The following is a 27093-nucleotide window of genomic DNA, read 5'->3' as shown; positions in this document are numbered from 1 at the left end:
CAAACAGTCAGACTCCAAACTCCGCCATGGCCAAGACCAAAGAGCTTTCGAAGGACACCAGGAAAAGTATTGTAGACCTGCACCAGACTGGGAAGAGTGAATCTACAATAGGCAAGCAGCTTGGTGTGAAAAAATCAACTGTGGGACCAATCATCAGAAAATGGAAGACATACAAGACCACTGATAATCTCCCTCGATCTGGGGCTCCACGCAAGATCTCATCCCGTGGGGTCAAAATGATCATGAGAACGGTGAGCAAAGATCCCAGAACCACACGGGGGGACCTGGTGAATGACCTGCAGAGAGCTGGGACCAAAGTAACAAAGGTCACCATCAGTAACACACTACAACGGCAGGGAATCAAATCCCGCAGTGCCAGACGTGTTCCGCTGCTGAAGCCAGTGCATGTCCAGGCCCGTCTGAAGTTTGCCAGAGAGCACATGGATGATACAGCAGAGGATTGGGAGAATGTCATGTGGTCAGATGAAACCAAAGTAGAACTTTTTGGTATAAACTCAACTCGTCGTGTTTGGAGGAAGAAGAATACTGAGTTGCATCCCAAGAACACCATACCTACTGTGAAGCATGGGGGTGGAAACATCATGCTATGGGGCCGTTTTTCTGCCAAGGGGACAGGACGACTGATCCGTGTTAAGGACAGAATGAATGGGGCCATGTATCGTGAGATTTTGAGCCAAAACCTCCTTCCATCAGTGAGAACTTTGAAGATGAAACGAGGCTGGGTCTTCCAACATGACAATGATCCAAAACACACCGCCCGAGCAACAAAGGAGTGGCTCCGTAAGAAGCATTTGAAAGTCCTGGAGTGGCCTAGCCAGTCTCCAGACCTCAACCCCATAGAAAATCTGTGGCGGGAGTTGAAAGTCCGTGTTGCTCGGCGACAGCCCCAAAACATCACTGCTCTCGAGAAGATCTGCATGGAGGAATGGGCCAAAATACCAGCTACTGTGTGTGCAAACCTGGTAAAGACCTATAGTAAACGTTTGACCTCTGTTATTGCCAACAAAGGTTATGTTACAAAGTATTGAGTTGTATTTTTGTTATTGACCAAATACTTATTTTCCACCCTGATTTACGAATAAATTCTTTACAAATCCTACCATGTGGATTCATGGATTTTTTTTTTTCACATTCTGTCTCTCACAGTTGAAGTGTACCTCTGGTGCAAATTACTGACCTCTGTCATCATTTTAGGTGGGGGAACTTGCACAATCGGTGGCTGACTAAATACTTTTTTGCCCCACTGTATATACCCATTTCAATGATTTATTTTTACCAGTGAAACCAATATAACATCTCCACATTCACAAATATACATTTCTGACATTCAAAAACAAAACAAAAACAAATCAGCGACCAATATAGCCACCTTTCTTTGCAAGGACACTCAAAAGCCTGCCATCCATGGATTCTGTCAGTGTTTTGATCTGTTCACCATCAACATTGCGTGCAGCAGCAATGTCCAGTAGGACTGGGAGTTGAGCTTGACTCCATCCTCAATCCGAAAAGGCCCCACAAGCTCATCTTTGATGATACCAGCCCAAACCAGTACTCCACCTCCACCTTGCTGGCGTCTGAGTCGGACTGGAGCTCTCTGCCCTTTACCAATCCAGCCACGGGCCCATCCATCTGGCCCATCAAGACTCACTCTCATTTCATCAGTCCATAAAACCTTAGAAAAACCAGTCTCGAGATATTTCTTGGCCCAGTCTTGACGTTTCAGCTTGTGTGTCTTGTTCAGTGGTGGTCGTCTTTCAGCCTTTCTTACCTTGGCCATGTCTCTGAGTATTGCACACCTTGTGCTTTTGGGCACTCCAGTGATGTTGCAGCTCTGAAATATGGCCAAACTGGTGGCAAGTGGCATCTTGGCAGCTGCACGCTTGACTTTTCTCAGTTCATGGGCAGTTATTTTGCGCCTTGGTTTTTCCACACGCTTCTTGCGACCCTGTTGACTATTTTGATTGTTCGATGATCACGCTTCAGAAGCTTTGCAATGTTGAGACTGCTGCATCCCTCTGCAAGATATCTCACTATTTTTGACTTTTCTGAACCTGTCAAGTCCTTCTTTTGACCCATTTTGCCGAAGGAAAGGACGTTGCCTAATAATTATGCACACCTGATATAGGGTGTTGATGTCATTAGACCACACCCCTTCTCATTACAGAGATGCACATCACCTAATATGCTTCATTGGTAGTAGGCTTTCGAGCCTATACAGCTTGGAGTAAGACAACATGCATGAAGAGGATGATGTGGACAAAATACTCATTTGCCTAATAATTCTGCACTCCCTGTATCGTGATAAATATTTTTGGCCATGTTGCCCTGCCCTACCGATCAGGACAGATGAAGTACAGTCATAGAATTAGGAAGTGCAGTGGATTCACTGTGTCTTTATGGATTCGCTAGCTTAGTTAAGCTTGTAGCTTCCCTCCTGCACCTTTGGCACTCAGTGTGTAAGATATTTAGCTACTCCTCAGCCTTTAGTAATGATGATGCCTGTAAGAAATTTAGGCTGTATACTGCTTTGGAAGCTAGGCTCAATGCACAAGTACTCTCTGAAACGATGGGTTTCAGAGTGTAGCACTGAGTATGCCGTTTCCTATGTGATAGAGGCCTTTAGCGCTCGAAGCAGCTGTGAAAACAGGCTGACTAGTTTTAAACTGAAGCCCTCATTACACCGCCAACCCATTTATGTCTCAGAGGTCACTAAATTAAAAGTCAGAAACCAGAAACCTGGTTACAGGATGTTGTTTATGTTAGTTTAAATGAGTCAGCACCCCTGAGTAATCCTATCTGTCTCTGAGGTCTATGGGCAATTCCTTGAACTTGATGACTTGGTTTGTTCTCTGACATATACTGTCAAATATGGGATCTTATATAGTCAGGTGTGTGCCTTTCCATATTATGTCCAGTCAATGAAATTTACCACCATTGGACCCAAATCAAGTCGTAGAAACATGTGACAAATGATTACTTTGTCAATTTGGGTTTTTGTTTGTTTTAGTTTTAGGGATCTTTATAGGGCTAATTATCAACCTCTGTTATGAGGAAAAGTCACATCTATCAAGATGTGTGTAGTTCCTAAATTTCTTTATGTGTTTTAAAAAAATCTTTCTTTTCCAACCTTAATTGCCAACTGCATATCTTCATAAAACTTCATGAAAGACAGCTGAGGGTACATGAAAATATCTTATAGTTAGTTAGAACAATGAGCGATATGTCACTTCCAAACATATATTATTGCTGGGCATCAAATATTGGAACATTGTTGTTAGCTCCAGTTGGATGGTGTTGGAAGGAGCTTTACTTGAACACATCTCTCCTTCAGCTTTTCTAGGCTCTAGACTACCTTTCATACAGCCAGTCTCAACCTATCCAATTTATTATTCAATCCAGATGTTTTTGATAAAGTAAAAATTTAGAATAAATTTATATCACCGCTTATGGCCACAGCATGGTGGTGGAATTGGTGTAACACGCTGAGGCGTGAAGGGCTAAGCATGGGGCCTGGCAGCATGAGGTCATTAAGTTTGGCAGTTTGCTGGTAGAGGAAGGAGCAGTTGAAGACTAGGGGGGCTTTGTTGTTGTGATGGACAAGACTGTGTGGAATGTAAGTTGAACCATTCACCTCCTCTGGAGTAGGGCTGGGCCATATCATACCGTTCATGGTAATACCGGTATAATGTTGGGCAACAATAAGAAAATGAAATATCGCCATAGAATATGGGTAAAACGCGCATGCGCAGTGCCTTTTTTTCATACGCATATGGTGGAAAGCATGGCGGCGATGGAGAATGATAAGGGTGAAAGCAGATCGTTGAATGAAACGGATGAACCAGAACTGGTTTGTAAAAATGCTGCAACTTCAGTGGTGTGGGACTGGTTTAGCTTTCGTCCGTCAGATACACAACAAAGCACTATTTTTGGTGGAGCATGCTAGCGGGCCGTTATTACCGTGTTTTTTGGGAAATACGGTGCACTTAAAATCAATCCAGTGATTTTTCTGAAAATCGACAGTGCCCCTTATAATCCCGTGTGCCTTATGTATGAATTCTGGTTGTGTTTACTGACCTCGAAACGATTTTATGTACACGGCGCTCGAAAATCTGTCAAATGTTTTAGTACGACTTTGCTAAGCTACGAAGCCGCACCGCTTGATGGATTGTCGGAGCATTACGGCTATCGTAGGCAGGAGCCTTGCGGAGTGATACGTACTGTGCTTCAACATAATATTACAGTACTGTGTGTGGATAACCTCTTTTTGAGTTTTGTGGATATTATACATGGTTATGCTGAGGCCCAGAATCCTAAATGTCGGAGCAGGATCATCTGTCCAAGACACTAGAGAATGAGGGGAACCCCCCCCCCCCCCAAAAAAAAAAAAAAAAAAAAAAAAAGACAGAAAGGACTGCTTTCTGGCTGTCCTCGCACTCTGCTTCTCTATTCTGCCAGACAGGCGGCGATGAAGCCACCCTCGTGGATTCCCAGCAGCAGTCTGACTAAGGTGTGGTCTGCTCAAACATGAACATTAAGAGGCTTATTTACTCACATAATAGTAAGATGCAAGGAGCCGTTCTTAAGGAAGGGAAGAAAAGAGAAAAGGCTGAGGTATCCAAAATTACCTGAATCTTGAAAATCAGTGGCAACAGGTCTAATGAAGCCATTGATCCAGATTTGTTTTGTATCAAATTGTGGTTTATATGCATGGAGGAGGTCAGAAGAAAGGTACAATAGTATCTACAGCTACATACAGTGGTTTCGAGCTGCATTTCAGCCAGTGGTATTTGGAGATCTTGATGCAAGATCTTTCAAGTGTCCTTCAAGAAGTGTGGACAACTGCTAAAAGAAATGACAAGAAAGCTTACCTAATAGAGTTCAGGCTGTTTTGAAGAATAAAGGTGACTTTACCAAATGAGTGTAGAACTGTACAAATTCAGTAACTGCCTTTAATCAGTGCACCTATTTCCCATTTTCCTCGCAAGAAATGGCGAGTGGCCCAAGAATCTTCCACATTACTATCTGTATGAGAATACAGGGATGTCTCCTTGATGTTGGGAATGGGGCTGAACACTGAGACAAACCTCTGTTCAGCCCACTGCTGCAGATTGCAGTGTCACTGATGCCTGATTTCAGACAGAATTATACAGTTTACAACGGACCACGTTTACTTTTCCGTTTTGGTTTTTCATTTGTTTTGTTTTTGCCAAATACTGTCACATTCAGTACACTTCCAGTAATGATTTTACAACTGGGTTTCTGAAATTTGTCACTGAAAATGTGAACCCCCGTGAAGGTATACAAATAAAAGATGCACAGTATAGTGAGACTATAGAAAACCCATCTTTTCTCATTTAGCTGTTGTTTTTGGTGGTGTGCAGGTACTTTACTCTGTTCATGAACCTGCTGAATGACTGCAGTGAGGTGGAGGATGAAGGCCAGGCAGTTGGGGGACGTAAGAGAGGAATGTCCCGACGTCTGGCATCCCTTCGACATTGCACCATCCTAGCAATGTCCAATCTACTCAATGCTAATGTGGACAGTGGTCTTATGCACTCAATTGGTAAGTAAGGAAATATATAAGGCAAAATGAATCTGTTGTGAGGAAGTCCAGTAGTTTATTTTAGTAAATTTACATTTTGGTTTCCTCTTTTTCAGGTCTCGGTTATCACAAAGATCTTCAGACTCGAGCCACATTTATGGAAGTGCTGACCAAGATCCTTCAACAGGGAACAGAGTTTGACACACTGGCTGAGACTGTGTTGGCTGACCGCTTTGAGAGGCTGGTAGAGCTGGTCACCATGATGGGAGACCAAGGAGAGCTGCCCATTGCCATGGCATTAGCTAATGTGGTTCCAGGGTCTCAATGGGTGTGTGGCTTCTTTTTGTTTTTAACCACGGATTTAAAATTGAATGTTGACATATGTTACCTACGACAATGTCGTAGGTAACATAATGCTACTACACATTTGCACAGACCTTTCAGAGGCCTTTTTTCCCTTTTTTAATGAATGGGTGTGTTCATAATGTTGCTTTAATACAGTGAAAGCCTATGTAATAGTTACTCTATGTGTTTTCAGGATGAACTAGCACGAGTCCTGGTGACACTGTTTGATTCCCGACACCTACTCTACCAACTCCTGTGGAATATGTTTTCTAAAGAGGTGGAGCTAGCTGACTCCATGCAAACCCTCTTCAGAGGAAATAGCCTGGCCAGCAAGATAATGACCTTTTGTTTCAAGGTAGAAACCCTGCCTGACTCTTCTTGTGAATTCTTTAGAAATGCTTCTTAACTGCCTCTTAGGACATGTTGTTTGCATGATTTAAGCTGTCACTCTTTCTTTTTTCAGGTATACGGGGCAGCCTATCTACAGAAGTTACTGGAGCCTTTATTGAGAGGAGTCATCACAACCCCTGAACACATTAGCTTTGAGGTGGACCCCACCAGGTTAGTACCTCCATCTCTGCAGACAGCTTAGACTGAAAAACTGAAGCCCTTCTTTTTCTTAATGCCTTTTGAGAAATGGCCTAGGTAGCAGATGTTGGAGAAATTTAAGTGGTAACAAAATTATAGCATGAACAAGGAGGAGCTTCCTCTGCAAGTCACTGGCAAATTTCTTCTCATACGTTACGAATTTTGTGCTGCCATACACTGGCTTTTTTCCCGTTTGCCATAGTTTAGTCACTGGAACTGCTTCAAATAAAAAAACACAAACTATGTGTTGGATGCATGTATCAGCTAAGTGCTGCCCACTATTTCTATATGGTCACAAGAACTGAAAGACTAATAGAACTGAGTTTTTTTTGTTTGTTTTTTTGTCATCAGATTGGAACAAGGTGAGAACCTCGAAGAGAACCAGAGGAACCTGCTGCAAATCACTGAGCGCTTTTTTCAGGCCATCATTAGTTCATCAGGCGAATTTCCCCCACAGCTCCGCAGTGTCTGCCACTGTCTCTACCAGGTAGACCCCTGATTTTTTTCACTCCAACATGAGTCCACAGTTGCTCACTCAATTTGTCTGCTCTTGCCTGTGTGCACATAGTGTCACTTTAACATTTCAAGCTCCTACCTCTTCACTCTAAGGCCGCCTGATGCCGCTTGATTCACTGCTTCTACATAACATGAATCAGTGCACAACTATACAGAACTTTAAACTGCTGGACTCATAAGTTAGGACCTTTCAAAGATCCTTTAAAGCTTGAGATTTGGTGGAACACGTTGCAGATGATTCTAGTGCAGAGCCTGTTTTTCTTTTGTTTTTTTGTTTTTTAAGGTTTTGCCATCTTGACATCTAACAGGATCACTAGTCATTATTTTCAATTAAAAGCAAGGTTATCTGAAAACTTTATACAGTTTTTGTTGGTCACAGTCTTTTCCTTTTTCATCTTGACCTGAGATATTTTTTGATTCTCTTGATTTAAACTGAACTAAAGCTGGTAATTTCTTTTCTATTAATCAGTTAACTTGCTAGTGCTAGACGTAATTGGCAGTGTGCACTACTGCCAAGTACAAGCTAGCAGAACCAGCGAGTTCTCTATGTACAAACACACAGTGCCTGTGACCATGTTAGCTGGATGTAATTTGTCCATTAAAAATATTCTGCATTTGACTGAACTATGAATTCCTACCTCAGTAGGAAAGTGGCTGCAAATGCAGTTTGTGTGTGCAAGCATAGCAAGTATTAATCACACACATGAATCCATGTGATATTCCACATTAAAACACTATGGTCTGCAGGATTGTTGATACAGTCAAGCCCATACTTTTTCATAACCCTGGCAAGTTTTGACTTAGTTACTTTTATTCAATCAGCAAGTTTTTTAGTTTTTTTTTAGTTTTTTTTTTTTTTACCAGAAATGACACAAACGTCTCCCAAAAGATAATAAGATGATGTACAAGACGCATCATTTTGGAGGGGAAAAAAAATCTCATCTTTTATTTACATTTGAGCAAAAAGTGTCACGTCCAAAATTATTCATACCCCACGCAATAATCAATAGAAAGACCTCGATTACAGCAATCAAACTCTTCCTATAATTGCAGACCAGCTTTTTGCGTGTCTCCACAGGTATTTTTGTCCATTCATCTTTAGCAATGAGCTCCAACTCTTTCAGGTTGTAGAGTCTTCTTGCCATCACCCTGATCTTTAGCTCCCTCCACAGATTTTCAATTGGCTTCAAGTGAGGAGTCTGGCTGGGCCACTGCAAAACGTTAATGTTTTTGTCTGCTAACCATTTCTTCACCGCTTTTGCTGTGTGTTTTGGGTCATTGTTGTGCTGAAATGTCCACTGGTGCCCAAGGCCAAGTTTCTCTGCAGACTGCCTGATGTTATTGTTGAGAATCTTCTTGTATTGCTCTTTTCTCATGGTGCCATTTACTGTGATTAGGTTCCCTGGTCTGTTGGCTGAAACATAGCCCCAAAGCATTAGGTTCCCAACACCATGTTTGACAGAGGGGATGGTGTTCTTAGCAAAACGTTTCTCCTTTTTTGCTTTTGTTTTGTTTTTTATGCCAAATGAAGGAAACATCATTGTGTCCAAACAATTCAATTTTTGTTTCATCTGATTGTAACACGGAAGACCAGAACTCTGCTTCTTTGTCCAGATGAGCATTTCCAAAGGCCAAGCAGGCTTTTGTGTGCCTTCTCTGGAGATGTGGCGTCTTCCTTGGTCTGCATTACTGGAACATAGCACTGTCCAGTTTCCGTTGGATTGTCTGCCTTGAGACATTGCCACTAGTAGAGCACAGATTCACCAGTATGGTCTTGGTGGTGATCCTTGTAATTCTATTTCACACCTCTCACCATCCTGCTGGCCAGCACAGGTGTTACTTCCAACCACATCCTCTGAGATGTTCCACACTGCGGAACATCTTGTATTTTTTTTAATAACATTGGAACTTGAAAACCTTTAGATATAACCTTGTAGCCCTTTCCTGACTTGTGAGCAGCCACAATGCACAGCTGCAGGTCCTCACTGAGCTCCTTTGTCTTAGTCATGCCTGTCCACAAGGAGCTGCTGTTTTTCACCTGTTAAATTGATTAAAACACCTGTTCTCAGTGAATCAGGGTAATGAGAATGCTGTAGAACATCTTGGACTGTTTGGAATGGTATAGAACTTTAGATTTTCCAAGAGACTGTGACAGTTTGTGATGGGTATGAATAATTTTGGACATTACACTTTTTGCTCAAATGTAAATAAGAGCTCAGAAATATTTTTCTCCACAATGATGCCTCTTTTACATCATCTTATTGTCTTTGGGAGACACCTGTGTAATTAATGGTTGAATAAGAGTAACATCAAGTCAAAATTTGCCATGAATAATTATGGGCTTGACTGTATTTACACAATGCATTCATCTTTGTGTGACAAAATTGTTACCATGAACATCCACTCAGAAATTAGAGAGCTAAAAACATCTTTGAATATAAACACTAAAACTTGCTACTCCTGGTGCCATCAATTGCATGCACTAAATGAAGAGAGATTATAGCCACTGAGCATTCATGATACAGGCTCCTCAGAGCTATGTTGTAGTTCAAATTACTGAACACCTATGAAATTATTTAAAATTCCCCTGAGCAGGAGTAATATTGTAGTGAGGGCAGTTGGGCTTGTTAACCAGAAAGCATACAGATAAAATAAAACATAAAAGTAGAGAACACATGATGGTAAAAACTAGTAAAAGCAGTGTGTGGCCTAGGAAAAACAAGTTAAGTTGGTATAAGCCAGACTTAAACGGAGTGAAATTTCTCCCTAACTACTTTTTCAGTAACTCCAGATTTGAGTGCATTTAAAAAAAAACAAACAAACCCAAAAACTGTGATCACACCTTTTTCATTGTCATGATCTAAGTCAACATTTGATTCTTTTGTTTGATCGAATCACTGTAAAAGAAAATCTTTTGCACACTCCTACACTTCCTCTGTCTTTATTATCAGCGCTTTCAATGAAACAAAGATTCTTTTGGGAGATTTTTTTGCCATCATTTATTTTTTCCGGCATCTGACCAGAATGCCTCGTGGGCGCCTCCTGGGTGAGGTTTTCTGGGCATGTCTCCCCAGGAGAAGGCCCTGAGGCAGACCAAGTTTAAATCCAGGACACGGAGGCGAGATTACATCTCGCTGTCTTGGAACGCCTTGCTGTCCCATGAAAGAGCTGGAGGAGGCGGTGAAGATCTGGAGATATGTTATAATTAGGTTGAGAGAGAGGGGTCAAAATTTCATTCAGAAAATCAAAGTCTTGAAGGCAGATAAACTTGCTGGCTTTGCAGTTCATGGTGGTACCTTAACTTTACAGCATCTTGTCCCCAGGAAAGTATTTACAAATCATCTCAGCAGTAAACCTGCTTTACCCGTACATGAGCTAGACTGTTTAAGCAGAGCAGTGATTTTGAATAAGCTACTTTCATACAGTAAACTGAACTGGGTATCAGGGATGAGTAGCATAATGGAATTTAGATTCATGAATATTATTTTTAGTACCATCAAAACTAATTTTATCTTATTAAACTGACTCAGGAGTGTCATATTAACTTGGCAGAATATAACAGAGTTAAAACTGTTTTTGTTTTGTTTTTTAAATTGATGATACAAATATTGTGATAGGTGCAGTGTTTGTGACAATAAAGCTACATCAAAAGTGGAACATGCATCCGACCGTTGTTGCCAAGAATTCTACCACTGTAAAAATACACCCACTTAAAATGGCTACCTCATCCCTGACAGGACCATGATGGGATTCTGACTGATTGCTGGCTAGTGGGTGAGTGTAATCATCCCCCACCTGTGACGTGGCTGATGCAACCATGAGTAGCAAATACCCCTAAACGGCAGTTAAGAAAACCAGTGGTAATCTCTAGTGTATCCACCAGGTGGAGCAGTGTTGAGGCGCATTTATTTACAGGCTTGGGATCTATGAAGAAGCTTGTGTGCAAGAATATTATTTGTCTGGATTAAATTTTCTTTTAAATTGTATCTCTTTATTAGATTACATTGAAATTAATGAATGAATGAAAAACTGTTTACTAGAAATAGTTTTGGTAACTTTAAGTATAAATGACCTCTGGCTAAAAGCGGCAGTTTTGACTGGTTGTATCTGTATGTCCTTATAGTGCGGCATCTAAAGGAATATTATATTATATTATAATATTGTAATATTATAAGCCATACATCAAAAGATAATGCTACATTTTTAAAGGGCTGAAATTTGGCTTTAAAATAATTGTTAATCCAATTTTTAACTTTCTTTCATTGTAACTCAATATGAACTTCAACTGCTATAAAAAGGGGTCAAGCAAAGGCACTTGAACAAGTTAATCACATTCTTCAGTAATGAGTCATACTTTAACTGCTTCTTAACCGTGTGGTATCTTGCATTCCACATTATATTCAAGACAATGAGAATAAGAAGGAAAAAACCCTAAAAAAGTGATATGAAACAAGGTTTCATTTTCATTTCAATATTCTTTTTCTAGAGGTGAAACTCTTGCAAATATGTATGGTGTAAGGCCAACTGCAAAAATACTCCTCTTCCGACTTTCAGTCACAAAACTGACACTGAGCCTCTTTAGTGAATCCAGCATATTTTAATGTGAAAAGAAGGCTTTTGGTTGTCACAGATGTTAGTCTGGCCCTAATTGTTCCTTCTTCTTTAAAATACCAACCTTTGTAATGAAGGGTTATTTTTCGCAGCCTGTTCTTGTTTATTTGAAATCAGTAAAACAGCAAAGTAAGATGTTTGTTTTGTAGTCTATCTTTTGCATATCATAGTTTCACAATGCAGACATCCATTTCTCAGCGCACGGCTTTTCTCCTAGAATGCTGTTTTCATCAAGGTCAAGGAAAGGAGGCTAGAAATGGGAAATAGGAGGTACTTTTGGAACGCACCCTAGATCTCTTTGCTGGCCTGGGAACAGCTCAGTATTAGGGCTGGGCCATATCATACCATTCACGGTAATACTGGTATAATGTTAGGCAATGATAAGAAAATGAAATATCGCGATAAAATATGAGTAAAACGCGCATGCACAGTACCTTTGTTTTCATACGCACATGGTAGAAAAAGCATGGCGGTGACGGAGAATGAGAAGGGCGTGTCAGGGTGAAAGCGGATCGTTGAATGAAACAGATGAACCGGAATTGGTTTGTCAAAATGCTGCGACTTCAGTGGTGTGGGACTGGTTTAGCTTTCGTCCGTCAGATACACACCAAAGCAGATTTTTTTTAGTAGAGCAAGCAAGCGCACCATCATTATTACCGTTATTACCGAGCTGATTTTATTTGGTACACAGCGCTCAAAAATCTGACAAAAAATGTTTTAGTGCAACTTTGCTTAAGTACGAAAGCCGCACCGCTCGAAAGCCGAGCATTACGGCTACCGTAGTCAGGAGTCATGCGGAGTGATACGTACTGTGCTTCAACATAATATTACCGTACTGTGTGTGTATAAGCTCTTTTTGAGTTTTGTGGATATTATACATGGTTATGCTGAGGATATGTCGGCCAATTTCCACTGGAAATGCCTTTTGGTTAAACTGTCAGCGAGGAATTTGCATTTGCACTGTTACATTTTTATATAACTTTAATGCACATAAAAAACAGCTGCTTGTTTAAGTGAAAATACGTTGATGGGTTCTTTTTTCCACTAATAAAGTTGTGGAGTGGTAAAGTATTTTGTCTCGGGTCAATTAGATCGTCAGTTGTACCGTTATCGCAAATTTTCAAATATATATCGTAATAAATATTTTTGGCCATATTGCCCTGCTCTACTCTGTATTCCCTCGGGTAAGCTGAAGGCAGTTGCTGGTGAATGGAAAGTCTGGCCCTCCTTTCTTAGGCCGCTGCCCACATGACCCAGCCTCGGATAAGCAGAAATACAGGGAGTCTATTAGAGACTAGTGACAGTAGCAATGATTAGTCAACTAGTTGTGTACATCCTTAGACATAATTGTACCCATGGGTTTTCACTTTTTGCTTTTAATCAGTTTTTATTTTATGCTAGGTCAGTTTTTAATGCTCAGCCTTAAAAACCTAATGGGGTATTGTTGACACCCAAGGTTGTGAATGGGATAACTTGAGAACAAAACATGGAGGACTTTCAAATTTATACCATAAATATATCTACAAGGAGGCTGAGGGGTACCAATTGCTGCCACCAGTCTTTTTTCCTTTTGTGGTTTAACCCAGCTGACCCAAAAGGAAAGGCTTGGACACTGCTAGCATAATGGACAGGTTTTTGACGAGGCTCCCACACAAACACAAAGCAGAAGAGGAAGCAACGCCAAATATGTTTCCAAACCAAAGACTACAAAATATGATGAAGCATATCTTGCTTTTAGCTTCACCTGCACAATGGTGGTGCCAAGGTAGGTATCCCCGGAAGAATCTGAAGTTCACTCTGATGCCTGATGTAAATGGAGGAACAGTAACTGTGTGTGTAAAAGCGTGTAAAAACTGCAGATAGTAAGATTAACAGCAATAGTATTTTGTCTATATCGGCCATTGTAGAAATTCATCTCATGTAAACAATAACATGGCGCACAGCGTGACGTCATGAAAGGCGCTCACCTTTGATGTTGCGTGACTATTCCTTGTCCACACGTAAACGCAAAAACGGAGTTTTCGAAAATCTCCACCCTGGCAGGAGTTTTTCAGGCCCAAACGCATAGAAAAAACTGTTTTCTAAAAATACCTTTGTAGGTGGGGACGTAACGTAAAAGGATAGTAGTTTATTTTATTGCTACCTGTAATTTATTGCAGTTTACTTTTATTTATTTAATTGTTTACAAAAGGTTTGAGGTGTGAAATTAATTGCGTTGGAGTTTGAAAACAATATGTGGGTGTTTGTGGTTGGAGGGGGTGGTCTTGTAAAACAAAGGGGACCCAGCAAAAAAAGTTTGGGAACTGCTGTTTTAAAGCTCATGGGAACAATTAAGTTAGAGCAGTTGTGACGCAAGCTTTACTTTTGTTGGTCACTATACCAACACAAGTAAGTTTTTTTTGGTTCTCCCATTTCCAGTTAACTTCGCTGTAGCTGTAGATACTTCTCCTATTTTGGCCCACTTGACAACCAGTCTGCAGACTGATGTGTCATCTACTTTCGGTGATGTGCATTTAGTATCTAAGAGGACTGCGTGGGAGTGTGTCTGGTGTGGGTGGAGAGTAGGACATTAAAAGTCTAAATTGCACCCTTTTTCTGGGTTTTTCCAGAAAAAACGCTCACAGAACAATCAGAGGTTTGGAGGTGGAGGACATGTTAGTAAGTTGGTTAAGGTGATACAGAATGTCCCCAGGGGCAGAGATTGGTGATTAAAACAGACTTCGGTGGACATATAGGGAAACAAAACACAGATGTTTGGTGGGTATGGTGTTATGGAGAGGAATGGAGAATGGCAGATGGTGGTGGATTTTACAAAAAGGATGGCTGTAGTCAACAGATATTTCAGTAAGAGGGAGGATAGGTCAAGATATAGGAGTTGAGGTCGGTGCACACACATGGTGGGAAAGATGGGAGTGGAATGGTAGAGACCTGCTATGATGTATGGTTTGGAGACAGTGGCACTAAACAAAAATAGGAGTTCGAAGTGAAGATGGCAGAGTTGTAGATGTTATGGTTTCAGTGGGAGTGACCAGAGTAGACAAGATTAGAAAGGACTATCAGGGGGACAGCTCAGGATGAGTGAACGTTAGAGAGGCATGGTTGAGATGTTTTAAAAACCTGCAGAGGGCTAGTGGGTATCTTGGACAAAGGATGCCAGGTGTGCAGGAGAAGAGGAAAACCTCAGAGGAGGTTCAAGGATAGTAGTGTAGGATGACATGCAGAGGGTTAGTGTGACAGAAAAGGATGCTACAGACAGGGTGAGGTGTAGGCACATGATCAACCCTTCAAAAGGGCAACCAAAAGAAGATGAAGCTGTAGATACGGACCAATCAGCAGTTGACTTGTTGATAGGCAAGTGCATGAGTGGAGCCCACCAGTTGGAGACTTGCAGACAGAGAATCAAATATCGCCCAAAGTAGAGAGCACACACTCAATATAAAACAGAAAAAAACACTAAATTACAGGACAATAACACAACATTTCAGGAGATGTAGTGGCAATTGTGCTCTTTCGCTGGGACGATCAACACACAAGCATCTGGAATAAGTCTGACTTTCCCACCACCAGCGCTCCTCTATGAATGTAGCCATTTTTGATTGCTTGAAAATAGTGATGAAAATACAAGCTCACTGTCTATTGGAATATATAAATTTACCATTCATCCCTTTATTCATTGATTCATTTTCTTCAGCTTTTCCACTTTGGGGTAGCATGGGGGCTGCAGTTTGTCACAGGTTAAGAGCATTCATTGGACAGGTCGCAATCTATATCCAGATTAATCCTTAGAGACAACCAGGTCACATTCACACCTATATCCAGTTTTGAATTGCCATTAAACCTAATCTCATGCATGTCTTTGGATTGTGTGAGAAAACCGGAATAACCGAAGGTGCTACAGACAATTAGAGATGGAGGACAATATCTCTCAAGGCCAAATCAAGCAGTGGATTAGGTGTGATCACATCATGGGAGAATGACAACTGACTGCTTTTTATCACAAAGACATGTACCAAATAATATTATCTAATTGCAATTTTCAGTTATATTTGAGTTCAGATGTTCTGTCTTTTCTACCTGGATGTCCCATGAAGCCACGGAGAAATCCAGAATATGCCAACATACCCTCACTATAGTATTTTCCACTCGTAATCAAAAAGTGAAAAAAACAACAACTTTGTCTCAGCTTTCAAGATTTAAAATGATTCGGAGACACACACAAAAAGTCTTTGATTTTTATTGTATCTGCTTATATATTTCATTTCCTGTTCTCCACCTTGGATATCGTGTCACAAGTGTGTAGATACACACATTTGTGTACACCCGTCTGCTAAAGTAAAAGACAGGTAGTGCATGCATTAACACGCTTTATATGCCCTGAGCAGTGAAACGGCATTTTTTTATTTTTCTTTGTGCTTTCCTAGATAAAAATGTATGTTTAAATGGTTAGGGCTATGCTACCTGTGTGTGTGTGTGTGTGTGTGCGCGTGTGTGTTGGTGTGTGTGTCTGTTTAGCTGGTGCTGTGACCATATTGTGCTCATCTCTGTTCTGTAGGCTACTTGCCACTCTCTACTGAATAAAGCAACAGTAAAAGAAAAAAAGGAAAGCAAAAAAGCAGTAAGTTTGGAGAATCTATTTTACCTCAGATACTTTTACCCCTAAAGCAAAAAAGCTTTTTTTTGCATTTTATTTCTTTTTGTTGTTTGTTTGTTTTTGTTTTGTTTCTTTTTTTCAGTTTTAATTTGGTTTTTCACTGGAAATGTTTTGTTTTTCCATATTCAGCTTTGTGTACAACCCTCTCTTGAAATCATTGTACTAATACTGGCATCACTTGATGTATTTTTGATTAACAGTTTCCAGGAAATAGAAGCATTCTGTCTTCTCTTTTCTTTCTGGGCTTTCTGTTTGCACTCTAGGTGACCTTTTCTCAGAACATTTCATCTGCACCATCATTGTAATCTTTTAACTTACATCACTTATTTTAGTAAACTGTCACAGATGCACAGCAGCACATCTCGCCTGCTCTGGTGGGGACATAGCCTTTTAAGACTTTTAGATGAAATATTCTGATATATTGGCCTCTTGCTGTAATGAGTTGCATTTCACAGCTGATGTGAAATGCCACCATTATGACAGTATGTCCCCACAGTTTTTTCTTTGTTCGTTTGTTTTTAACTAGAAACTCATCCAGAACCTTGATTCTTTTATTCAAATGTTGGTGCTGATGTGCAGTTTTGTTGCCACTTGTTTATCAACAATTCCTCCATCTCCTCTTCCTTCTGAAATAGTTTACTGATGTTGTTGCATCAGTAGAGCATAATTCTGGGGTTCTGACATGAACTGCGGATTATGATCCACCTCAACCCTGCTTTAAAGCAGTTCTGACATTTTGGTGCAATAATATAAAAGGTATATCATTTTTGGTTTTTGGTCTAAATGTTCTAAACTGTGAAAAAGCATGGTCCCAAAATGCCTGATGACTTTGTTGATAATCAGACTTTTGCTCTACCACTACATTCAGGTCTATATTTAATCTTTAAGCAAATACAGTGACATTCACATACTTATAGACTCTTGTATTAATTACTTTTAAAGTTTTTTTTTTTTTAAAGGATTTTTGACGATTTTGCTTCATTTCAGCCAGACATGGGGAACTTGGGGAGACTTAGGGAAACATTTCTCTAAGGCGAGTGTCAGTAGTTTCCCCAAACTTTGAAGTGGAACATTTTTGCTTTTGCAGGCACTGACTGGCTTTACCTACAGGAAGTTGTGCATCATTTACTCTTTGCATCTAGGAGAGCAGCCACTAACTTTCTGTGACCTTTTAAAATTCAAAATATCAAAGTAAAATACATGAATTACAGCAGGCAAACATAAAACTTTTTACATTTTAGAGCTTCTTGGTTTTATCTATACCGTTCTGTCATAAATAATTCACCCTTACTTACACGGACAACAGTGTGGAGATACAGCTTTGTTAATGTTTTAGTTATGAAGCCCCTTGAGTTGCTATAAAAAATGCTTTTTATCAACTGTCATCTTTGTATTGTGATTGTTACTTTATTATGAACTACCAAGAAACCTAACTTGCCAATAATAGCATAGTCCTTTTCAGGACATTTTGCGTATTTCCTGCTCTATATTTCATTTAACACTGTTTGTCCACAAATTATAAACACTGATTGTAATTTGTAGTCACAAATTTGACCATTTGTAGAGTTTTTGGTCAATTCTAGTACTTGCGGTACACACAGACTTTCTTTAAGGGTTGTTTAAACTGAAAATGTTCTGAAATGTCCATTGACTTTTGATCCTCAAAGTTTTGATCTGATACCACAGTCAGTTCAGTGTAGTTGGTTGTTGTGATTATTTAGAAAATGAAAAAATATAAAAAGACCATTATCACCAAGAACATCACTGATAACACCATTATGTTAAGAACATAAACACAAAAGTAGTTCACAAACATCCTAGAAACATTGGTTTATGATGAAGCATGTCCAGGTCTACTATAAATCTTGCTTTGTGAAATGATTGATAGAAGGCTAGGGAGAAAGAGGAGATGAAGCCAAAATTAAACTCTTTGGTATCAGCTCAACCTGCTGTATTTCAACATGTAGGTTTACTTCTTAGGCATCTTCTTCATTGCACCTTTCTGCAGCTCCAATAGTCGGCTAACCTTCCTCCCTACTACCTTGATCTTGGCCTCTAGTCTCCTTCTCTCAATGGAGGGTACTGCTTCTTGTGGCTGTTCATCTCACTGATCACTGCCACTGTAGTGTAGATCAGCTGGTTGCTCTCGGTAATGGTTGCAGAATGTATTGTCCGCGGGAAGTGTATCCTTCAAGCTCGGGTCCTCTACCAGGTAGGTAGGTAGGTAGATATAAGGGACATAGAGAGATCTCCAGCATGTCCTTGGTCTCTGCCCGGGCCTCAAACCATTAGGACATGCCCAGTCAGAACACCTTACCCAGGAACTGAATCTGGTGACTACTCTTACTGAGGCAGCTGGCTAGTGGCTAGCTCTAAGCTCTGGACAGCTTTAGTTTTGTCTGTGTACCTTTGTTGTTACAACCTTTTTTTGGTGGTTCCTTCAATGTTTACTTTGGTTAACTATACCTTAACTCATAGTGAAAAGCTTACATGCAATTGTCATGTTAGTGTGTGGCTGTGAGTGTGCATCTGACTATTTTTCTGTGCCAGTGTGAATGTGTTGCACATGCATTAAACACGCAACATACATGTCATACACGTCTGACCAACTGGTCACCAATCAGGTCCAAGAACATAAAAAATTGACGATATCTTTCCCACCGATTCCCAACTCCTGATGTACATAGATGTTATTGGAAACTGTTCCAGCAACCTGGTTGTGCCTCTAAGTAAATGCTGTTCCAACTTGTATTCCATCTGCAGGGTACTTTTGCGTAGCTTACAACTTTCAGCTGTGGTAGACTGTTGCCTTTAGAGGTCTAGTGCTTAGGCTTTGTTCTTGTGCTGGTGGGATAAGAGCTTCTGGTATCCTTTAGGCTGGACTCTTGTAGTCAGTGGTAGGATTTCTTAATGTCAACAGCCTCGCTATCTCTCGATGGTACATCTTGTGCAGCGGCTTGGTCTTTAATAATAGTTCCTGTGCTGTTCCTCTTCACCACCTGTCTTAATCTACCTGAGGCATTCCTGGACCAGTGCATCTAAGTGTGAAATGTGTTAATGTGTGGTCTGTGTTTCCTCCCGGATTGTGGCTCTGACACTCACTAATCCTTGCCCTCTGTTGCTCATAGCAGGTTAGCGAGTTTTCATGTGTTGTCATCAGTGTCATCTATCTACCAATGAACAGGTCACCCAACGCGCATTTATCATATGCATTTTCTGCATGTAATAAAACAACTGCTGATGGGTGGTTGGAATGAGATGTAAAATAAATAACATAATAAAGTTATAGGTTACCGTCATTCTTTTAGTAACTTAGTTTGATCCACAAGATGGAATAGCTGTCTCTGTCCATAATTGTAAAGCCTTACTGATGATTTTGACGTTTGTGTTGATGATATGGGGTTATAGCCTGATGTTGTAGCTGTGTATATATATTTGTAGGAAGTTTGTATTTTTTCATTTCTTCTTCTAGTAATTGAATTAAAAGAGGCACCACCATCTTATACTTTAATCACAATTCATGGCTTAACATCTGTCATCTGTCTTCTGTCAGTTTGTGTAATCATTTCCTGTTTTCATCTTTCACCAACAGAGAGGAGACAGCTGGGTTGATTGTCATGTTTTTCCTCTCTTGCATGTTTCTTCTGCTGTAACTGGAGTAAAAACCTTTTTCACTCCTGGTACAACCAGAATAAACTCGGATCATGTCCAAGTCTTTTGTCATATTTCTTCCTAGCTAGGCTCTCCTCCTGAGCGCAGCATTTTTTGGCCTGATCATGACTCAGCTCAAATATCTCTGTTACACATATTGATACATGTATATTTTGTTATTATTATCATTCCCTCATTTGCTCTTGAATGTACCAAAATCAACTTTTAATATTGTCTCCTTCCCTTTTTTTCAAACTGGTCCCTCTTCTTATACTTTTCCCTTCTGTTCTGTATTTTCCGTTTGTGTTCGCCAACATTTTTTTTCCCTCCACTCTCTCCATACTCCCTCACACAGGTTGTGAGTCAGCGGTTCCCACAGAACAGCATTGGTGCGGTGGGCAGTGCTATGTTTCTGCGCTTCATCAACCCTGCTATTGTGTCCCCCTATGAGACTGGTATTTTAGACAAGAAGCCTCTGCCCAGGATAGAACGGGGGCTCAAACTCATGTCCAAGGTAAGCTTATTGGATATGAGGGCTGCCATGAAAGTAACCAGAAAAAAATGGTTACATCCCTAAGTCTAGGGATGGGAATTAATAAGAATTTAGCGATTCAGATTCCATTATCAATATCACTTCTTAATTCGATTCCTCCATCCATCCATCCATCTTCATCCGCTTTATCCGGGGCCGGGTCACGGGGGCAGCAGCCTAAGCAAAGAGGCTGCTGCCTAATTCGATTCCTTTCAATTTCAATTCTCATTATTTTCCCACTGGGTTGTTTGAGAGTCAACACCATCCCTAAGCAGCATATTAAAGATATTCGATTCTACAAGAACCGGTTCACAATTCCCATCCCTAGCGACAGCTGAACCCAGCATCTCTGTATGCCAGAGAATTATACCCATTGGCTGGTTCAATTTTGTTTGACACTTTGCATCCTGTGCATATCAACTTTCAGTTTCTTCCTTCTGAATGAAGTCTTCTAGTTCAATGGAGCAGAAGAACAAACCTTTAAAACAGTTTGGCTCCAATAGCCAAACTTTTTACTTATTCTGTGATTTATTTATTTTTTTTCTGGGTTTTTTGTTTGTTTGTTTTTTGAAAATCCACATGAGGATAAGTGACGTACAAGAAGAGATCTAAAGAAATGTATTTTTACCCCCTTTATTTGTATCCACAGGTACAAATAAAGTGTCCTTAACCTAATTTTGTTTGGCAAAAATGCCATCAATGAGTAGGCATCATAGACACATGACTAATAAAGTTTAAAATGTCACTGACTATCTTAAACCTTGTGATCACGTCTGGTTTAAAAAGAAGCTCCTACAGTCTGGGTATAGAGTGACATTAATAATTTTAGCAGGAGGTAAGTTTTTATTGTGAGACTGAGCACAAAGATAGTGAAACACTGTACTGCATTAAAGAGAAATCTTTTGGCATAGTGTACCTGATATAAGTGTCTGTTCAGATCCCAGTAACCTGTATTTGATATCAGGATTAAACCTGAGGGTAACCATTCTCTTTGAACTCGAGCAAGATCACACAACTCACATAACATGAGCTTATTGTGAATCTCTTGTATTTTTTATTTCAGATTTTGCAGAGTATTGCAAACCACGTCTTATTTACAAAAGAAGAACACATGAGGCCTTTTAATGACTTTGTGAAGAGCAACTTTGATTCAGCCCGAAGGTAAATGCAGGGAACTACTGTTACTGTAAATACTGTTTGTATCCCTATCCCTAGAGATATCCCTGCCCCCTATATAATGGATTGCTGTGAAATTCTAACTTAACTATATCCAGTTAAAAAGTATATTTACTGATATGTTTGTTTGTATTTTTTTGTCAGTGTGTGCTCAAATATTGGACGTTATAGGACTGCTTGTTTTGTTTTGTTTCTTAAATATATTTTAATTAGCCAATATAATATATAATCTGTCCCAAATACCTTCTGGTTAGTTTTCATAGTGCGAGAGGGCTCTGAGACCTGAAAATAGGCGGGCAGTGGTGGGGTCTTGCCCATGGTAGTGAATAGGTAGGAATGGAGAAAAATCATTCTGTGGACAGGCATGTTTTATTTACACAACAAGTTGGCATATCTGTAACTGATTTGATGAGATGGTAATCTGTGTGCCACATGAACATGCAGCCAATCGGTGAGAGACAGATTTCTGGCTGGGTTATAGACATGCATCATTTATTTTTATGTAATGCGTTTTTTTCTGGATTTTTGGCTTATAGTCTGTCTCCCTCCGATAAGTGAAACTGCCATAAAATTTTCAGATGGTTGATTTCTTTGTAAGTGAGCAAGCTTACAAATTCAGCAGGGGATCAAATAATTATTTACTCCAGTGTATGTGAACTCACATGCTGAAACCCTCCTCATATAATACTTTTGTTAGACCCAGAACCTCTGGTATGCTTTTTATATAAAGATACACCAGATGTTATTTCTTTCTGGCAATTAGCAACTTTTTCAGTCTTTAGATTTTTTTCTTTTCCTTGTCGTAATTTTTTGACACCTGCTGCCTGACATGAATCACAGACTCATCGTGGCAATTAATGATCCCCTCTCTTCTCACTAGTACCACCATGCTGACTGTTCATGCTGACTGTTCATCAGTTGTTTGACCAGTCACTAACAAAAAAATAACAAACGAATCAAACATTTTATATCAACAGAGTTTGTGTAGTCAGGGAAACCTGAGCTATGTGGTCATGTGACAGTTCAGACAAACCAAAAACTTTGCAAACTAAATCAATGAAGTGCTTGCTGTCGTGTTTCTTCTGACCTTAAGTTGAGCTGGCAATCTTCTCTCTCTGCCCCAGGTTTTTCTTGGACATAGCATCTGACTCTCCACCCAGTGATTCTGTCAACCACAGTCTGTCATTTATCAGTGACGGTAATGTGCTGGCTCTCCACCGGCTGCTGTGGAATAATCAGGAAAGAATTGGCCAGTACTTATCCAGTAACAGGTCAGAATTTTGTATTTCATTAAATTAGATTTTTTATTTTTATTTTTAATCATTACATTTTTATTTTTGATCATTAAATCATGAGTCACAATTTTATTTTAGGGACCACAAGGCTGTAGGTAGGCGACCTTTTGACAAGATGGCCACCTTGCTGGCTTACCTAGGACCGCCGGAACACAAACCTGTGGCTGACACTCACTGGTCTAGTCTCAATCTGACCAGCTCCAAGTTTGAGGAGTTTATGACCAGGTAAGATTGATAACAGCTTGTCAACATAATGGTTCTGACTCAATAAGCACTTTTTTCCCATTTATGGGTTGTAAGTCTGTCCATCTTTAGTTTTAGATGCATTAACACTTTATAGGAAGCTTTCATTGTATTCAATTTCAACTTTTATCTCAGTGCATCATGGGAAGCCCTAGCAGCCTAGGCCTTTTGCAACGCAAGTAAAGGAGGATTCAGGGCGACCTGATTAAGCCCTGTCTATTTGCTGTCAAAAAAGAAAGTTTTGAACCAAATCTAAAACGTAGAGGGGGTGTCTGTCTCCCAAATCCAAACTGAGAGCTAGATCCACAGAAGAGGGTCCTGAAAGGTGAAGGCTCTTCCCCCCCCTTTCTGCTTTTAATACCCTTATAACTTCAAGTAAGCTGGCAGTCTAAGAGCAAAGGATATTCTTCATAAATGTAAAAAGAGACAAAAAATATTAATTAGAGGTTATCCAGGCCTTTAAGACAATCAGTCTGTGCTGTCTGGCTTCATGGGCAGGTAGGTAGAAGGTATGCTATGCTTTCTATTGATGTTGCCTAAGGGAAGCATGTAAATGTAAACAGAACTGGTCCTAGCACTGAACCCTGTGGACCTTAATAATTAACCTTAGTGTGTGAAGAGGGGTAGGGCTGTGCGATATGACCAAAATCTCATCGTCCCGATATAAGACCTCTATCGTCCCGATAACGATATAAATCACAAAAATTTAACATTTTCTGTAAATTCTGTGAATCTCGGGCAGCTCGACTTGCGGGAAGTGTTTCCAGCTGGGTGTCGTGTACCTGGAGTCAAGTATTTTAACCGATGCATGAAATTATGCATGTTTAGACACATGTTGTAACGGCCGCCGTTTTTGTTGTATTTATTACACGGCGTGCTGCAGGGAAAAGCCTGTTCTAACGTTTGAGTCTAAGGTCTATTTTTTAGCACCTGACGGCTCTTCTTTGCTTCTCATCCGTAAATACTCTGCATACTCTTTCGTGTGATTCAGTTTATTTTGAAAAGTCTCAACAGGATCTTGAGCTTTATTGTGAAAGGTTTATGTGGAAAATAAACAAGCTGACACGCGATGGTTTTACCGTCGTTGTTGCTAACGACAACGCATAAAAACAGGCGCTTGTCCGTCCGTAGTGTGGCTATATTAAATATAAGAGAAAGAGAAATGAATATAGCCACTACAGTGACCATCAAAACGATGAAAAAATATTGCCGTAAACAGTTTATTTTGCGACACCACGAAACAAACGATAGCATAAAATGAAACGATAGATTTTTTTATATCGTCATCCGATATATATCGTTATATCGAACAGCCCTAAAGAGGGGTCCCTATTTAAATGAACAAGGTGAAGTCTATTAAATAGTTATGATTCAAATCACTGCAACACAGTATCTTTCATTCCTATAGCATGCTCTAATCACTGTAATTAAATACTACAGTCAACAGTGCAATGATCCACTAAGGCCGAGCAGAACATACACAGTCCCAATCAAATGTTTCAAACCACTTGAAAAATGCCAGAAAGTCATATTTTGCATGGTTGGAACCAAGAAGAGCTCCAACATCCAACAAGAAGAAATGAGAGTGAGAAAACGTTTTTTTGAACATGCAAGTTATTGAAAACAATGCTTAAACTGAAACGGGCTTTTTTACAGCCGATCAAAAAGGAACATTTCTCCAAGCGGCGAACACGAAGGGTGTCTACTGTCTGGAACTGTTGTCCATTTTTGTAAACTTCCCTTGCCATCCATCCCCAAAGGTTCTCAATTGGATTTAGATCAGGGGAACACGCAGGATGGTCCAAAAGAGTGATGGTATTCTCCTGCAAGAAGTTCCTTGTCCTGCAGGCATTGTGTACTGTAGCGTTGTCATGTTGAAAATCCCAGTTGTTACCACACAGACGAGGGCCCTCAGTCATGAGGGATGCTCTCTGCAACATCTGGACATAGCCAGTGGCCATTCGCCCCCCCTGCACCTCCTGAAGCTCCATTGTTCCACTGAAGGAAAAAGCACCCCAGGCCATTATGGCGCCTCCTCCACTGTGGTGCACAGAAAACATCTCAGGTGGGATCTGCTTGTCATGCCAGTAACGTTGGAAACCACCAGGACCATCAAGGTTAAATTTTTTCACATCAGAGGATAAAACTTTCTTTCACCTTTCAGTGTTTAGTGCTCTCTTTCAGTCTCTGGCATTTAATGAGACAAGACCATTTAAGATCTTTAATGTTTTTGAAGCCATTCGGTCTAAGATGCCGTCTGATGATTATGAGGCTGCAGTCGGCACCAGTAATGGCCTTAATTTGGGTCGAGGATTGTCCAGTGTCTTGACAAACAGCCAATTGGATCCTCCAGCTCAGTGCTGGTAAGGGTTTCTTGGGTCTTCCACTTGACCTTTTTGTTCCTATAACCATCAGGATCATTTAAGAAATTCCAAATGACTGTCTGACTGCGTCCCGCCTCAGCAGCAATGGCACGCTGCGAGAGACCCTGCTTATGCAGTTCAAAAACCCGACCACGGTCCAAAAGGGAACGTTTTTTTGCCTTTGCCATCGTGACTACCTGACAGAAGATGACAATGAATTCACATTTTTGCATAGAGTTTGCCTCTTAAAGGCATGTGGTCCTAAATTTTTAATCAGTTATAAAACAGCCTGTTTCAATTTAAGCATTGTTTTCGATAAATTGCATGCTCCAAAAAATGTTTTGTCTCACTCCCATTTCTTCTTGTTGCATATTGAAGCTCTACTTGGAACCTTGTTAAGATCCAACCATGCAAAATATGATTTTTTTTCAAGTGGTCTTAAACTTTTAATCAGGACTGTATATACTGAGGAGAGTGGGACAGCAGGTGGAGCAGAAGTAACAATATTATTAATGGTGTCAAATAACGCCATAGGATTACCTGTTCTATTTGTAACCAAGTGTGAGAAACAGTCAGCCCGTGCATCTCTAACTGAACTGTTGAAAGAAAAGATGAAAAGATCCTTTTGCTGAAGGGGATGAATACAAACTGAATTTTCCTTCACTAGTGCTCACCTTTTCCACAAGAACACTTTAAGAGGCGTATGGTGTTTATCTAATTTATCCAAGGTGACAACTTGGAAACAGGAGCTAATCATCTATGTGAATGTTAATATTTCCATCTGTAAGCAATCCTAAACGGCTTAATAGTGGAGAATAATAAATCACTAAACTTCTTTAAAAACAAGCCATTTGGGTTAGGTTGACGTCCACCTGCACAATAAAACAGATTCTTATTCCCGACTCCTGCATGCACCAAGGAGGGCAATGCTGCGGATGCCAAATAAGGATTCAGGCACAAAATATCAAAACAGGAGGATGAGGTATCTTGACCCATCAGATAGCATGGATAAAGGTGTTCATAAACTAAGGCAGACAGCATGCTGGAATCCAGGATAAAACCCGAGTTAAGGTAGCTGCTCTGTACTGTGTTAGCAAATGGCATTAAAGAAGATAACAGTGGAGGAATTATACCCTTAAGTTTAGTTACAGCGCTATCGGCTGTATTTAAAAGTATTCCCAACTGCTGTGTGATCCATTATTGTAAATTTTATTGTTGTTAGGAAATGATCGAAGGGTTTTCAATGAATACTTTTAAGTGTTCGGTTTCCATGCCATATCTCAGAACTAGATGGAGAGTGTGGTTAACGTTGTTGTGGGTTCTTTTACATTTTGAGAGAAGCTAATTGAGTCTAATAATAGATTAAATGCTGTGTTGAGGCTGTCAAAATCATCCACAACAATTATTTTATTTGAACTGAGCACTAAGTCAGATAACAAGTCTGATAAACCTCTGAGTAAGGGCCAAGGGGACAATAGAGAAACAACAAATAAAACTGGTTTGTTATTTTACCAGTTGGGTTGTAACTTTATTTGCTTAATTTACTATCTTCAGCGCTT

At 40.2% G+C, this 27093-nt stretch overlaps 1 protein-coding gene across 3 annotated transcripts in view; it reads left to right on the top strand.

The window, feature by feature from the left end:
- The window catches only part of nf1a (neurofibromin 1a), a 129714-nt gene that overhangs the window by 53954 nt on the left and 48667 nt on the right, over window positions 1-27093 (top strand). For 2 of the 3 annotated variants that reach the window (XM_085479085.1, XM_085479084.1), the window contains exons 25-34: window positions 5403-5584; window positions 5680-5891; window positions 6102-6263; window positions 6372-6469; window positions 6848-6983; window positions 16176-16238; window positions 20281-20439; window positions 21521-21618; window positions 22758-22904; window positions 23007-23153. In XM_085479085.1, the coding sequence (XP_085335211.1) occupies window positions 5403-5584; window positions 5680-5891; window positions 6102-6263; window positions 6372-6469; window positions 6848-6983; window positions 16176-16238; window positions 20281-20439; window positions 21521-21618; window positions 22758-22904; window positions 23007-23153 (1404 nt within the window). The remainder of the gene's footprint in view (window positions 1-5402; window positions 5585-5679; window positions 5892-6101; window positions 6264-6371; window positions 6470-6847; window positions 6984-16175; window positions 16239-20280; window positions 20440-21520; window positions 21619-22757; window positions 22905-23006; window positions 23154-27093) is intronic. The other variant, XM_085479086.1, reaches the window with a different exon arrangement.

Source organism: Copadichromis virginalis, linkage group LG14 (assembly GCF_057382275.1).
Source record: "Copadichromis virginalis isolate Kocher_CV1m ecotype Utaka linkage group LG14, C_Virginalis_male_GT1.1, whole genome shotgun sequence".
Classification (NCBI taxonomy): Eukaryota; Metazoa; Chordata; class Actinopteri; order Cichliformes; family Cichlidae; genus Copadichromis; species Copadichromis virginalis.
Note: the sequence above shows the minus strand (reverse complement) of the source record. Positions and strands in the feature narration are given on the sequence as shown.